At 46.5% G+C, this 12,738-nt stretch overlaps 1 protein-coding gene and 1 long non-coding RNA gene across 4 annotated transcripts in view; one reads left to right on the top strand and one right to left on the bottom strand.

Annotated features, from left to right (window-relative positions):
• Positions 1-546: 546 nt before the first annotated feature.
• On the bottom strand, positions 547-2,895 carry LOC140915770 (uncharacterized). Its single transcript, XR_012160279.1, has 2 exons — positions 2,166-2,895; positions 547-845 (listed from the first exon to the last, which is right to left on the bottom strand). It is a non-coding gene; the product is annotated as an uncharacterized lncRNA (long non-coding RNA).
• The window catches only part of UBE2D2 (ubiquitin conjugating enzyme E2 D2), a 42,855-nt gene continuing 32,477 nt past the window's right edge, over positions 2,361-12,738 (top strand). The window contains exon 1 of one of the 3 annotated variants that reach the window (XM_073356033.1): positions 2,361-2,776. Coding sequence is in view for 2 of the 3 variants with exons in the window: in XM_073356031.1 (XP_073212132.1) it covers positions 2,753-2,776 (24 nt within the window). In the remaining variant the exon portion in view is untranslated. The remainder of the gene's footprint in view (positions 2,777-12,738) is intronic. The other 2 variants (XM_073356031.1, XM_073356032.1) reach the window with 2 other exon arrangements.

Raw genomic sequence — 12,738 nt, forward strand, 5'->3', positions numbered from 1 at the left:
GAGAAAATACCTAGTGGTAGCTATTCTTCTCCAAAGCTGCTGATGACAAATTGTCCATGCTATAATTTAAACTATAGCAGCACTTTCTACACTTTCAACTGGACTTTCTCTGCCTTGTGTTAATTGGCTGTTTGCTCCCTCTCCCTCACTCTTCACCTCAGCTCCTCTCACCTGTCCCATTCCCCACCCGATTACCTTTTCATTTAGTTTATCCCCTCCTAAGTAAACCCATCCCACTCCAAAAATCACAGAACATGACACTTGCTGCCATCACCTTGTTCACTCTCCGTGCATGTCCTAGCCCTTCCCTCCCAGTGCAAGTGTCTTATCTATTTAGATTGTTAACTCTTCAGGGCAGGAATTGACTACTGTGTTTGTACAATGCCACTGGCCCTAAGGCACTGCTGTAATAAATGAGATGAATTACTGTTCAATAATACTGTAGAACTATGGTTGAGAACAATTTGCCAGAAGACTGAGTGCCACATGGCTTTCTGTGTGTATTTAACAGCTCAAACTTTGCTATGAATTTATCCCTTCAGGTACTCAATTGCATGATTTTTAATGTGTTCTTTTAACTCATTTTAAACTACTTGCAAATACTGATACATGGCATACTATGAACAAGTCACCAAATGTACATCAAAGAGGGCAAGCAACAGAAAAGCAGGAAAAGGAGAGGCACAGAGAACAAGAGCAACCCAAAGATGCATTCTTCCAGACATTTCACATTTTTTCAGCTGAGTGGCAAGAAATTATGCTATGTGGAAGAAAAGATAGCTTCTCAGCCTGGTCTGCATGATGACAGGCTCCCCTATTCCTGCTTTTCCCTACTGCAAGGTTACCTACAACCATGGGGGGAGGGGTAAGGAGAAGAACAAACAAGTATTATTACAGCCTTTAGAACATACATTTAAAGATGAACCTCCTCCCACCCCCTGTCCCCAACTAGGCCTCAAGTCCTTTCAGTACTGCCTGTAGAGCAGAAAGTCTAGACTTTCACAGGACCAGCCTTTGTGCAGACGCCCATTACTCCTAGAGACCTCCAACTTCTCCTTTCAGCTGGACTTTCAGAGAAAGTCTATGAGAGGATCTATCTCCCTTGTCACCTCCATGGCTTAGATCGTGTTGTGGTTTACCAGCCAAGAGGGCAGGGCCAAAGGCTTACCATTCAGAGCCCTTAAGGGGTAGGCCAAAGTGCACCTGACCTTGCCCACCAGCACCTCTGGGCACAGGCCCTGGCAGGAGCCAGGGGGAAGGAACCCTAGTGCATGCAGGTACTTGCTCAGGGAGCTAGAGCATGGCCTCCAGCCCGAAAGCGAGGAGCAGGGGGCCAGGGGGAACGGGGAAGAGGGGAGCGGGGGCAGCACGGGCCCCCTGGGGAAAGGCAAGGGAGGCAGGATGGTCACAGGCCCAGGCCACAGAGAGGGGACAGGGGCAGGGAAGAAGGGAGACGGGGGGAGGGGCGGCACGGGCCCAGGCCGCAGAAAGGGGACGGGGGCCCTGGGGGGGGGAGAGGCAGCACGGGCCTAGGCCGGAGAGAGGGGACGCGGGGGCCCTGGGACGGGGTGAGGGGCAGCACGGACCCAGGCCGGAGAGAGGGGACGCGGGGGCCCTGGGACGGGGTGAGGGGCAGCACGGGCCTATGCCGGAGAGAGGGGACGCGGGGGCCCTGGGACGGGGTGAGGGGCGGCACGGACCCAGGCCGGAGAGAGGGGACGGGGGCCCGGGGGGGGAGGGAGACGGGGGGAGGGGCGGCACAGGCCCAGGCTGCAGAAAGGGGACGGGGGCCCTGAGGGGGAGAGGCAGCACGGGCCTAGGCCGGAGAGAGGGGACGGGGGCCCTGGGGGGGGAAGGGAGATGGGGGGAGGGGCGGCACGGGCCTAGGTCGGAGAGAGGAGGGAACGGGGGCTCCTGGAAAGGAAAGGGAGACGGGGGGAGGGGCGGCACGGACCCAGGCCGGAGAGAGGGGAAGGGGGCCCTTGGGGGGGAAGGGGGAGGGGCGGCACGGGCCTAGGCCGGAGAGAGGAGGGGACGGGGGCTCCTGGAGGGGAAAGGGTAGCGGCAGGGGCATGGGCCCAGGCCGGAGAGAGGACGGGACCTGTCCCCGGACGGGGAGGAGTCGGCTCTCCCCTTTCCCTGCAGCGCCAGGTCCCGATACGTACTGCAGCCATGCGCGCGGCTACAGCCGCCAACCGGCCCCCGGCCCGGCCCCCCCGCACCGCGCAGCCGCTCTAAGTCTCTCCGCTACTCTGCCCCTCTACTATCCGGAACCTCTTTATTTCTCTTCTCGCGAGCAGTTACTTCACTCCACCCCCTTCCCTCCCTGATCGTATCCTTCCGCTTCTCCGAGCCCCTTTCTGGAGAGTTCTGTGTGAAAGGAGAGTGAGGAAATAGTCCCTGTGCCCGAGCGGGCCCCATCACCAGGTGCTGCTGCTCCTCCGCCCGGCTGCCCCGCTGGTGACTATTGGGATGGTGGCGGAGTGATACGGCCTCGGAGGCGGCAGCGCATAAAGGGCCCGCGGTGTGATGCGGTAGCAGCTGCGGCAGCGAGCGAGAACCCAGCGGCTGCCGGGGAAACAGAGAGTGAGGCCCGCCCGCCGCACCGAGATAGCCGCCGCGCCGCCTCCCAACAGCGCCGCCACCGCCGCGCCCCTCCCCCCGCGAAATAATCCCGAGCGAGCTCCCCTCCCTCCCCCGCACCGCCCGAGCCGCGCGCCCCCCTCCCCGCGCCGAGCCCCTCACACACACAATGGCGCTGAAGAGAATCCATAAGGTAAGGGCTCCCGGGCTGGGGTGTCGCGCGCAGGCAGGGCCCGGTCGGGCTCCGGCTCGGCCGCCCAGGAGAGCGGCTCTCTCCTGTTCCCGGCCGCCACCTCGGGCTTCTCGTTCCCTCTCGGCTGAGCTCAGGCCGCAGCTAGGGGCTGGGCCTCGGCTGTGCGGTAGGCCCCGCGAAGGGCCTGGCCTCGCCCCCCGGGGAGCGCAGGGATCCGGCTCCCGTGTATTGGGCGGGGGGTGCTCCCTGGCTTCCTCCTTTGCTCCCCATCAGGGGGCTGGAGGCGGCCTCGTGGGGAGGGAGGCCGGGTGGGGGGCACCCCGCCCCCCCTTACGTAACCTCGCTGGCAGGGGCTACCCGCGCAGGAGCTGGGCCTCCCCGGCTGCCCGTCGGCCCGTGTGAGCTGCGCCGAGAGGGAGCCTACTCGGGAAGGGGCTTCCCGCAGCCCCCGAGCGGGGCTCCGCGCAGGCGGCTCTGAATCGGGAGCCAGCCGACTGGCGTGGCCGAAGTAGAGGTGTTCGTTGTCGCTGTCAGCCCCGCGGGCTCTGGCTGGCCCTGGGCCGTCCCTTCTCAGCCATCGCGAGGCGAACCGGGCTGGCCTGAAGGGACCCCTGCACGGGGCGGTTTGGGGCTTTTGCATCTCTTTGTTGTTTGGAGTGTTGAAGACCCAAGTAGCGAGAGAAACGTAGCCTAGAGAGAGGAGTGACATTGTTAGAGCAGAAAGCGAAAGCTGAAAAAGTGACGCTGAGGGATTGTAGCCAGACTCCTCAAACCTGCGTTTTTATCAACACGTATTTAAGGTCAATAACTTTTCTTGACTAAAGAGAGCCATTATTAAATCTTGAACGCTTTGCCTTCTATTAGGGGGTTAGTGCTCAAATATGCACCCACAGAAGCTGAAATTTGTAATGGTAAACAAGTAGAAAAACCTCTTGATCTTTTATGAGTTGAAGGACCAAAATCAACTATATTTTTTTTAAACTGGGTGACAAAATCTGAGGCAGAAGAGAATCCTGTTTGCTCACTTAGTTACATGATCTCTGCGTAATCCTCAAGTGTAAAAAGTAAACTCATTTTGATTATTAAAGTTAAACAGATAAAACTCTAATACAGGGAGTAAGAATACTGAGTAAGAAGGCAGTATTTTTTAGTCATTCTAAGCAGAAAGCCTGTTAGGATCTGAGGAAGGCCCCAAAAGTCTCCCTCCTCCATGGAGGACATGTAAGGTGCTGCCCAGGAGTTTTCTTTTGAGGGTGAAGGTAATCCTTTTTGTAGGAGTTATCTAACCCCAAACCCTAGAACTCAGGAAGTCCTTCACAGGTGTAAGTTTGCTTTTGTTTAACTTCAGTGTTGAGTGTGGCAACATTAATAGGCACATGTACTTGCTGTATGAGCTTGTATTTTTCCTCAGCTGGAAAATTTACCCAGTAAGAATTTTAAACCTTCTAGGGAAAGCCTTAATTGAGCTTTGTAACTGTTGTATCTAGTATATTGTTACTCTGCACAAACATTTTGGGTCTGCACAGTTTCAGTTTTAATTTCTGTTAATCAGAGGCTACGCTGTATCAGATTCTTGTATTTTGGAAGGTGGATTTTCATAATCTATTCCTCCCTTTTCATCCCCTATACCACTACTGGGTTGTCTGTTAGTGGAGGGTGAAGTGACCATAGTTGTCAAACTGATTAGCTGAATTCATTCAGCTAGACATAATAGTACAATGCTATTGTTCGTTTACAAGTTTAAATTCTTAAGTAGTCATCCCCATAGTACCTAATAAAGATCTGCAAAGGACAGCTATCCAAGAGTAAACTATTGAGGAATCTTTTGCTACCCTACTTAGTCTGCCAAACAAATGGAACACTTCTCCAAAACAAAATCCAGCCCTGAACTGACTTTTAAGTCCAAGCCCCATGTGTGCAACCTTCCTGTGTGTTTTCAAGTGTGGATTATGTGTTTCAATTCTAACTCAAAAGTTGGATAAAGTGTATAGCTGGTTTCAGAGTAGCAGCCGTGTTAGTCTGTATCCGCAAAAAGAAAAGGAGGACTTGTGGCATCTTAGAGACTAATAAATTTATTTGAGCATAAGCTTTTGTGAGCTACAGCCCACTTCATCGGATGTCTTCAGTGGAAAATACAGTGGGGAGATTTATATACACGGAGAACATGAAACAAGCCACAAGTCCTCCTTTTCTTTTAGCGTATAGCTGGTGGCTGATGTGGAGATCTTTGATGCCATTTCTGTTCTGATGCATCGAGCAGTGGACTTGCATCACAGATGCAGACTAACTTTTTTCTGCTGTCATTGCATGGCATTTGTAAGTGTTCAGGAAGCTTTCTTTTAATGTCTTCCATTGATCAAATTAAAGTAGCTCATTGAGTGCCAAAAAGCACCACTTCGAAAAAGCTTGTAAGCTTAAGATATGTCTACATGGGGAAATTTATTGGCATAATTATACCAGGTTACCTACAGCAATATAATTCCCCCATGTGGACCTGTACTTAAGGAGTAAGAGTGCCTTCTTCTGGTATAGCGTATGTTGCTTTGGCGGAACTTTTGTGTCTTAAGATAACTTGGAAAAAGGCACTCTTCTTCTGGAATTAAACCACTATAGTTAGCTGATAATTTCCCATGTTGAAAATGTCTGTGACTTTGCAGATATGCTAAGGGTAGCACTGGGTCTACGCATGTTCACCAAACTGATACACCTGTCAAATACCATTTGGATTACCTTTGCTTTCAGCTGGGTTAAATTCCAGTTTAATTGGTATCATTTCAGTCTGCACCAGTCTAATGCCCCTGTAGAAAGCACTAAAATGACAAGTGGTTCAGACAGTTCTCTCCCAGTGGCCTTTTCAAAGTCTCCTAGACTCAAGAGTCCACTGTCTCTGCGGATTTGTGTCAGGAACTGAGACGTACCCAGAGGGAGTTCTGGCCAACTGTAGAACAGCACTAGCGTAAATATCATGCAGAACACTAGTAGGCATGGTTAGTGTAGACTTTATCATTTGTACTTGGCACTTTCAATGCTGAAGTCTAGGCTGAAGTGGTTAGGTCATAACATGGCTCATTCACTCAACCTTTAATTCTTTGTGTTTTAACAACTCAAGACTTGAAGAAATTTCAGTCCTTGTAACAGATGGAAGACTGAAACTGAATAACTGTTGTTTCATCTGTTCAGGAGGGTGTTGGTATGGTGGCTGCCCATGAATGCTGGTCTCATATTCCAAGATAATTATAATTTTGGGGAAGGATGGGGCACTTTAAAATAGCCATATAAGCCAAATGTTGGCCATAGACAATTTATCTCTATAGCAACTAAAACTACATATAGCCTTTTTATTCTAACATAGGAGGCATTCCAGTAGAGTGAAATGCACATTCTAAAATGCTAACTTTAAATAGGGGGTTGTTGGGAGGGAAACCAAATCCCTTTGTGTGGGAAGGGCTCCTAAGCCATAAATTTCTACAGAATTCAAGCTTCTATTGAAAAAGTTTCTAGCGCTTTAAAATATTGTGACGCTTAGGCCGTGTCTGTAGTGCTTTGCAGTTTGGACCATGGGGAGTGAATAGCAGTGTGCGCTAAAGTGCTGTGCAGTAATTCCTGTGTTGATGCTGCAGACGCTAACATAAAGGTTTGTACTTTGCACTGAAGTAGTCCTGGAGAAGCAGCAGAATTCTTCATGGAGAAGACCTCCCTTAAAAACCACCTCAGAAGCTGGAATAGCAAATTCTCTCTCTCAAACTTTACTAGAGGAGAAAGTTGTGAGAAGTGGCTAATGTAGCAGCAGTCCATAGACTTTGGAGTATGGGGTAAGGAAGATGAAAGTTCTTAGCTACATTAGGAAATAGGGGTATCGGTCTCTGGCCTGTAGAAAGATGTTCATTGTAGGTAAGGTGCTGTGAACTGGGATTTGAGATATCAAGGTTCAGTTCCTAGTTCTGCCACAGAATTTCTTTGTGACACTGGGCAAAGTCAATTTGTCTAATTTGTCCTTGCCTTGAAGCGGGGGGTTGGGTGGTCAGCTCACTAATGATACATTCTGATACTGTGGGGATGGGAGTTACAGAAGTACTTATAAAAAGAAAAGGAGTACTTGTGGCACCTTAGAGACTAACCAATTTATTTGAGCATGAGCTTTCGTGAGCTACAGCTCACTTCATCAGATGTTTACCGTGGAAACTGCAGCAGACTTTATATACACACAGAAATCATGAAACAATACCTCCTCCCACCCCACTGTCCTGCTGGTAATAGCTTATCTAAAGTGATCAACAGGTGGGCCATTTCCAGCACAAATCCAGGTTTTCTCACCCTCCACCCCCCCACACAAATTTACTCTCCTGTTGGTGCTAGCCCATCCAAAGTGACAACTCTTTACATAATCAAGTCGGGCTATTTCCTGCATAGATCAAGGTTTTCTCACATCCCCCCCACCCCCATACACACACAAACTCACTCTCCTGCTGGTAATAGCTCATCTAAACTGACCATTCTCCAGGTTTAAATCCAAGTTAAACCAGAACATCTGGGGGGGGGGGGGGGTAGGAAAAAACAAGAGGAAACAGGCTACCTTGCATAATGACTTAGCCACTCCCAGTCTCTATTTAAGCCTAAATTAATAGTATCCAATTTGCAAATGAATTCCAATTCAGCAGTTTCTCGCTGGAGTCTGGATTTGAAGTTTTTTTGTTTTAAGATAGCGACCTTCATGTCTGTGATTGCGTGACCAGAGAGATTGAAGTGTTCTCCGACTGGTTTATGAATGTTATAATTCTTGACATCTGATTTGTGTCCATTTATTCTTTTACGTAGAGACTGTCCAGTTTGACCAATGTACATGGCAGAGGGGCATTGCTGGCACATGATGGCATAGATCACATTGGTGGATGTGCAGGTGAACGAGCCTCTGATAGTGTGGCTGATGTTATTAGGCCCTGTGATGGTACTTATGTTTGTGATCCAAAAGTTGAAGCCACTGATCAGTTTACAAGGACAGTCCCCTGGTGGGGTTATGGCCTGAGATGGCCTCTTGGGAGTCGGGTCACTTCAGAGGGAAAAGCAAAGTTGCTTGAAGTCGTGACTGTCAGGAGTTGTAGATGCTCCTAGAAGGTCTTATATGAAGTATGAAATCCGATACAGTGTTCACATCTCATTCAGCTCGTATCCACGAGAGAGACTTGCTTTGGAATTCTGTATTCTCTAGTCAGAGTGCTTTGAAGAAATGTTAGTCCTAAAACAGATGAAGTCTTGGATAAATTAAAGGCTATAAGATAAACTGTCAGATCTCTTGGGTTGTGTTAGTCTGTTCCTTGCAGAAAATTTTCCTTCAGGTTGCACAAGGGGCAATCTCAGCAGACCTTATCTATATGCCTGCTGGCTTACATATCTAGAAAGTTTGGGAAGCACTTCCCTGTTGGAAGAAGCTGATCTTAGGACAAACCTGAGAATGTGCAGGATGACCTCAAACTGGTCAGGAGATCCAGAGTCTCCTCCTTCCTCCCCACTAACTGGGGAACACTTGTCCCAACTCTTTCAGGCAAGGGAAAATATTTTGCTTGACGTCCTGTTCACAGTAGTGTGCCAAATTCTAGCTCATCTGCTTTTCATGGATTCCTTATGGGAAACATTGAGAAATGATCTTAGTTCTGTTGAAGAAAAACTCTAGAAGCGATGCCTGAGCTTTACAAAGGGAAAGGACTTTTATTCTAGTATTTCCTTATCCCCAAGAGGATCAGTAGTCTGTGGCTAGACTCTGGATCACTGCAAACATCTGAAGAAATCAAAATCTGTAGCTTCTTTGCAGAGGATAATACCTACAACCCACCCGAAGGACAGCTTTAGGGCATCTCTGCTTTGGAGGTAACTTAACATGTGGAAGCACGGAAAGGCTCAAGTACCAGCTCTGATTCAAAGTGGACAACAGTAATTGCCAGCACAAGGTGCTACCATCAGACCTTGTTGTAACCAGAGAATTGAATCACTGGTAACTGAATGAATTGCTTGAGTTAGCTCAAGCGCAAATCACTGTGTGCACTAACTGTGCTGAATGAATTTAAATTTTGTCCTGTGTTCACACTATACTCAAACACTTTCACTTGTAATACCCTGTGGGTACTTATCCTACAACTCCAATTCTGCTCCAGAAGCAGTGCATTTTGGGAGACTTCAGAAGGCCACTGATGTATTGTGGGACAGTAGTGGAAGGACTAAGTGAACCATATCATCTGAACTGGTGTCAGTGTAGATTCAGATAAGTCTGTACTGGTTAAGCATTAACTGGTTATTTAGACTTCAATTTTATTAAAATTCAACACCAAAGGGAGACTATATAAAGCCATGTGCATTCTTGACATATATTGAGACCTATACAAGCAGGTGATAAAATTTAAAAACGGACCAAAGCAGCAGTATTCATCAAAACAAGATGTCTATATGGAAATAATCTGTTCTTCCCACTCCTCCATTCTGGAATCCAGGTCCAAAGGCATTTACAGGTGTAGAGTAACTTGAGTCAGTGGGAGAAGGAAGGTTATTTGTTATACCCTCAACCTATAGAATGTAGGGCTTGTCCTGGTAATGTGCCCATATACTGTCAACTAATAGTCGATGTTCTGTGGCCAGGCACATGAAATAGTTTCTGTACAAGTAATACAACTGGTATGTAATCCCTTATCTCTTCTTTCCAGAGAATATGTTTTTCAGAAAGTTGGAAGTTGCTCTGACCAATTTTAAGGTACAGGCAAGTTTCCCTCACTATTCTGTTTACCATACCAGCAACTTTGCCTAAACTTCACACTTGCCTAATATTAAATCCTTAATGAGAGCTACTCTTTACTAAGGCTGTGTGGGGAACAATTTAGTTATTTTGGCTGCATAACTTTAAACAGCTGCACCTATTATCTTCATAGATCTTGTTTAAATTCTGTTAAAGTGAACAGTAACTCGAATATCTGTGGGGTTGAAATTCAGTAAGTCAAAGCTACAGATGAAGGTGAAAAGAGAATTTGCTTTATGTCCCATGAGGGATGTTTCATGGTGATCATGAGCTATGACAGCAAACTGTAAATTTTCTGAGGTTTATAGTACATAGTACTTTAAAGCTTTGCTGGCAAAGCTGGTAGAGTTTGAAAGCACACAGAGAAGTAGATATGATTATTGACAGCTAGGCACATGCAGAGCTTATAACTTCTACGAGAAATAAATGTGGTTCCTAACTCTTACAAATAGTATATGTTGGCAAAGAAGCTCATATCTCCAGCTGATGGTATTAATGTGGTTTTAGCAGCAAAACTGGTGGACCCTGTGACTTGCATAAGAACGGCCATACTGGGTCAGACGAAAGCCCAGTATCCTGTCTTCTTACGGTGGCTAATGCCAGGTGCCCCAGAGGGAATGAACAGAACAGGTATCATCAAGTGATCCATTCCCTGTCGCTCATTCCCTGCTTCTGGCATACGGAGGCTAGGGACACCATCCCTGCTCATCCTGGCTAATAGCCATTGATGGACCTATTCTCCATGAATTTATCTAGTTCTTCTTTGAACCTTGTTATAGTCGTGGTCTTCACAACATCCTCTGGCCAAGAGTTCCATAGGTTGACTGTGCATTGTTGAAGAAATACTTCCTTTTGTTTGTTTTAAACCTGCTGCCTCTTAATTTCATTTGGTGACCCCTAGTTCTTGTATTATGAGAAGGAGTAAATAACAATTCCTTATTTACTCTCTCCACACCAGTCATGATTTTATAGACCTCAATCATATCCCTCCTTGGAAAAGACGACTAAGCTGAAAAGTCCCGGTTTTATTAATCTCTTCTCATACGGAAGCCGTTCCATTTCCCCTGATCATTTTTGATGCCCTTTTCTGAACCTTTTCCAACTCCAATATGTCTTTTTTGAGATCGGGCTACCACCATCTGCATGCAGTATTCAAGATGTGGGCATACCATGGATTTATATAGAGGCATATGATATTTTCTGTCTTATTATCTATCCTTTTCTTAATAATTTCCAACATTTTGACTGCCGCTGCACATTGAGTGGATGTGTGCAGAGAACTATCCAAAATGACTTCAAGATCTTTCTTGAGTGGTAACAGCTAATTTAGACCCCCATAATTTTATATGAATAGTTGGGATTATGTTTTCCAATGTGCATTACTTTGCATTTATCAACATTGAATTTCATCTGCCATTTTGTTGCCCAATCACCTAGTTATGAGAGATCCTTTAGTAGCTCTTCGCAGTCTGCCTGGGACTTAACCACACTGAGTACTTGTGTATCATCTGCAGATTTTGCCACCTCACTGTTTCCCTCTTTTTCCAGATCATTTATGAATATGTTGAATAGGACTGATCAAAGTACAGACCCTTGGGGGACACCACTATTTACCTCTCTCCATTCCGAAAGCTAAACATTTATCCCTAACCTTTGTTTCCTATCTTCTAACCAGTTACCAATCCGTGAGAGGACCTTCCCTCTTATCCCATGACTGCTTACTTTACTTAAGAGGCTTTGGTGAGGGACCTTGTCACCCTAGTTAGAGGAGAGACACCACTATTATGTTTTTGGGGCTTGGGATAGGACTGTACGACTGTGGGTTAAGTTGCAGAATACGTCTGGTCTTTTTACATCTGTTCTAGATAGACGTTAACCTTGATCAAGCTCTTGATGTTTTTCAGAAGTTATGAGGATTTAACTTAGGACTAGTGGTTCATGGAATCTCTTGCAGGTGAGCTGGCAGAACTTGAAACCACATTCCTCCTGGAGGCTAGAGGGTTCTTAAAAGGTGTTATAAAGATGAACTTTATTTCCATCAGCCCTTCATCTGAGGGTTTATTACACGTAGTGCAGGTAAACTAGTAGAGCTAAAACAATGAGGAGTCCAGTGCCATCATTAAGACTAACAGATGTATTTGGGCATAAGCTTTCATGGGTAAAAAACCCACTTCATGAAAGCTTATGCCCTAATAAATCTGTTAGTCTTTAAAGTGCCACTGGACTCCTTGTTTTTGTGGATACAGACTAACACGACTACCTCTCTGCTAAAGCTAGTAACCCTCAAGAACCATTTGTCAGGAATTAGTTTTAGAATTAGTGTCAGCAAGATGGCAGATTTCATTATTCATTCATCTTGGATCAAGGTGCTTAGAAACTGCTGGAGGCTTTAGTGGGTCTTGTATCACATGTAAGTCTCTGGCATACGTGGTGACAATTTTTGTGCCAATTGACCCATAACTGAGTACTTTGAGCATCTCGAGTTAAGATCACGCTTTATAGTCTTGAATCATTCATTTTAGGTCATGGAAGCCCAAACAGATTCTCAGACTTGAAAAGTCAAAGGCATCTAGAAATGATGCACAGATTCTAAATTCTGGAACTTTGCTGGAAGTGCTTTTTAAGTATTGTGCACCATGTTTTCAAAAGGCAGACAACCACTTGGGGCAGGCCCATTTCTTAAGTGTGCCAAAAATATGAGCACCCACCAACACTGGTTTCATGTGCAATTGTAACTGCATGGGCAAATGCAGCTCCTCTCAATTGTGGGGAAAATGATTAGTGGAAATCAAACTGCCAGCATGCTGGTACGAACACAGTGGCACATAAAGATTACTAGTGCCTCTGCTTTCCCAGCAGATCTTGTAATCTTAGTCTCTTCAGGGTTCAAAGTCAGTCATTTGCCTACTGATGTTAATATGACCAGATCTCTAAAGAGAATGTCTTGTGGACGTTAATTCCTCATATTTATCATTCTAAAGCTTCAAGAACTGTGATATTACTTTTTGCTGAAGCAAGGTCTGAAATAAAGGACTTGGGTTACTTACATTTACCAGTTTCAGTGAATTTATGCATCAGACTGCCCCAGTAGTTTATGGCCTGTATGTGAAAACTCAAATAAGGCGTTGTAGTTTGTGAGGGAGGTATAGTAGTGGTCCAGCTATACAAGTGCATAGCTAAGATG

The sequence above is a fragment of the Lepidochelys kempii genome, chromosome 8, assembly GCF_965140265.1.
Source record: "Lepidochelys kempii isolate rLepKem1 chromosome 8, rLepKem1.hap2, whole genome shotgun sequence".
Taxonomy (NCBI): domain Eukaryota; kingdom Metazoa; phylum Chordata; order Testudines; family Cheloniidae; genus Lepidochelys; species Lepidochelys kempii.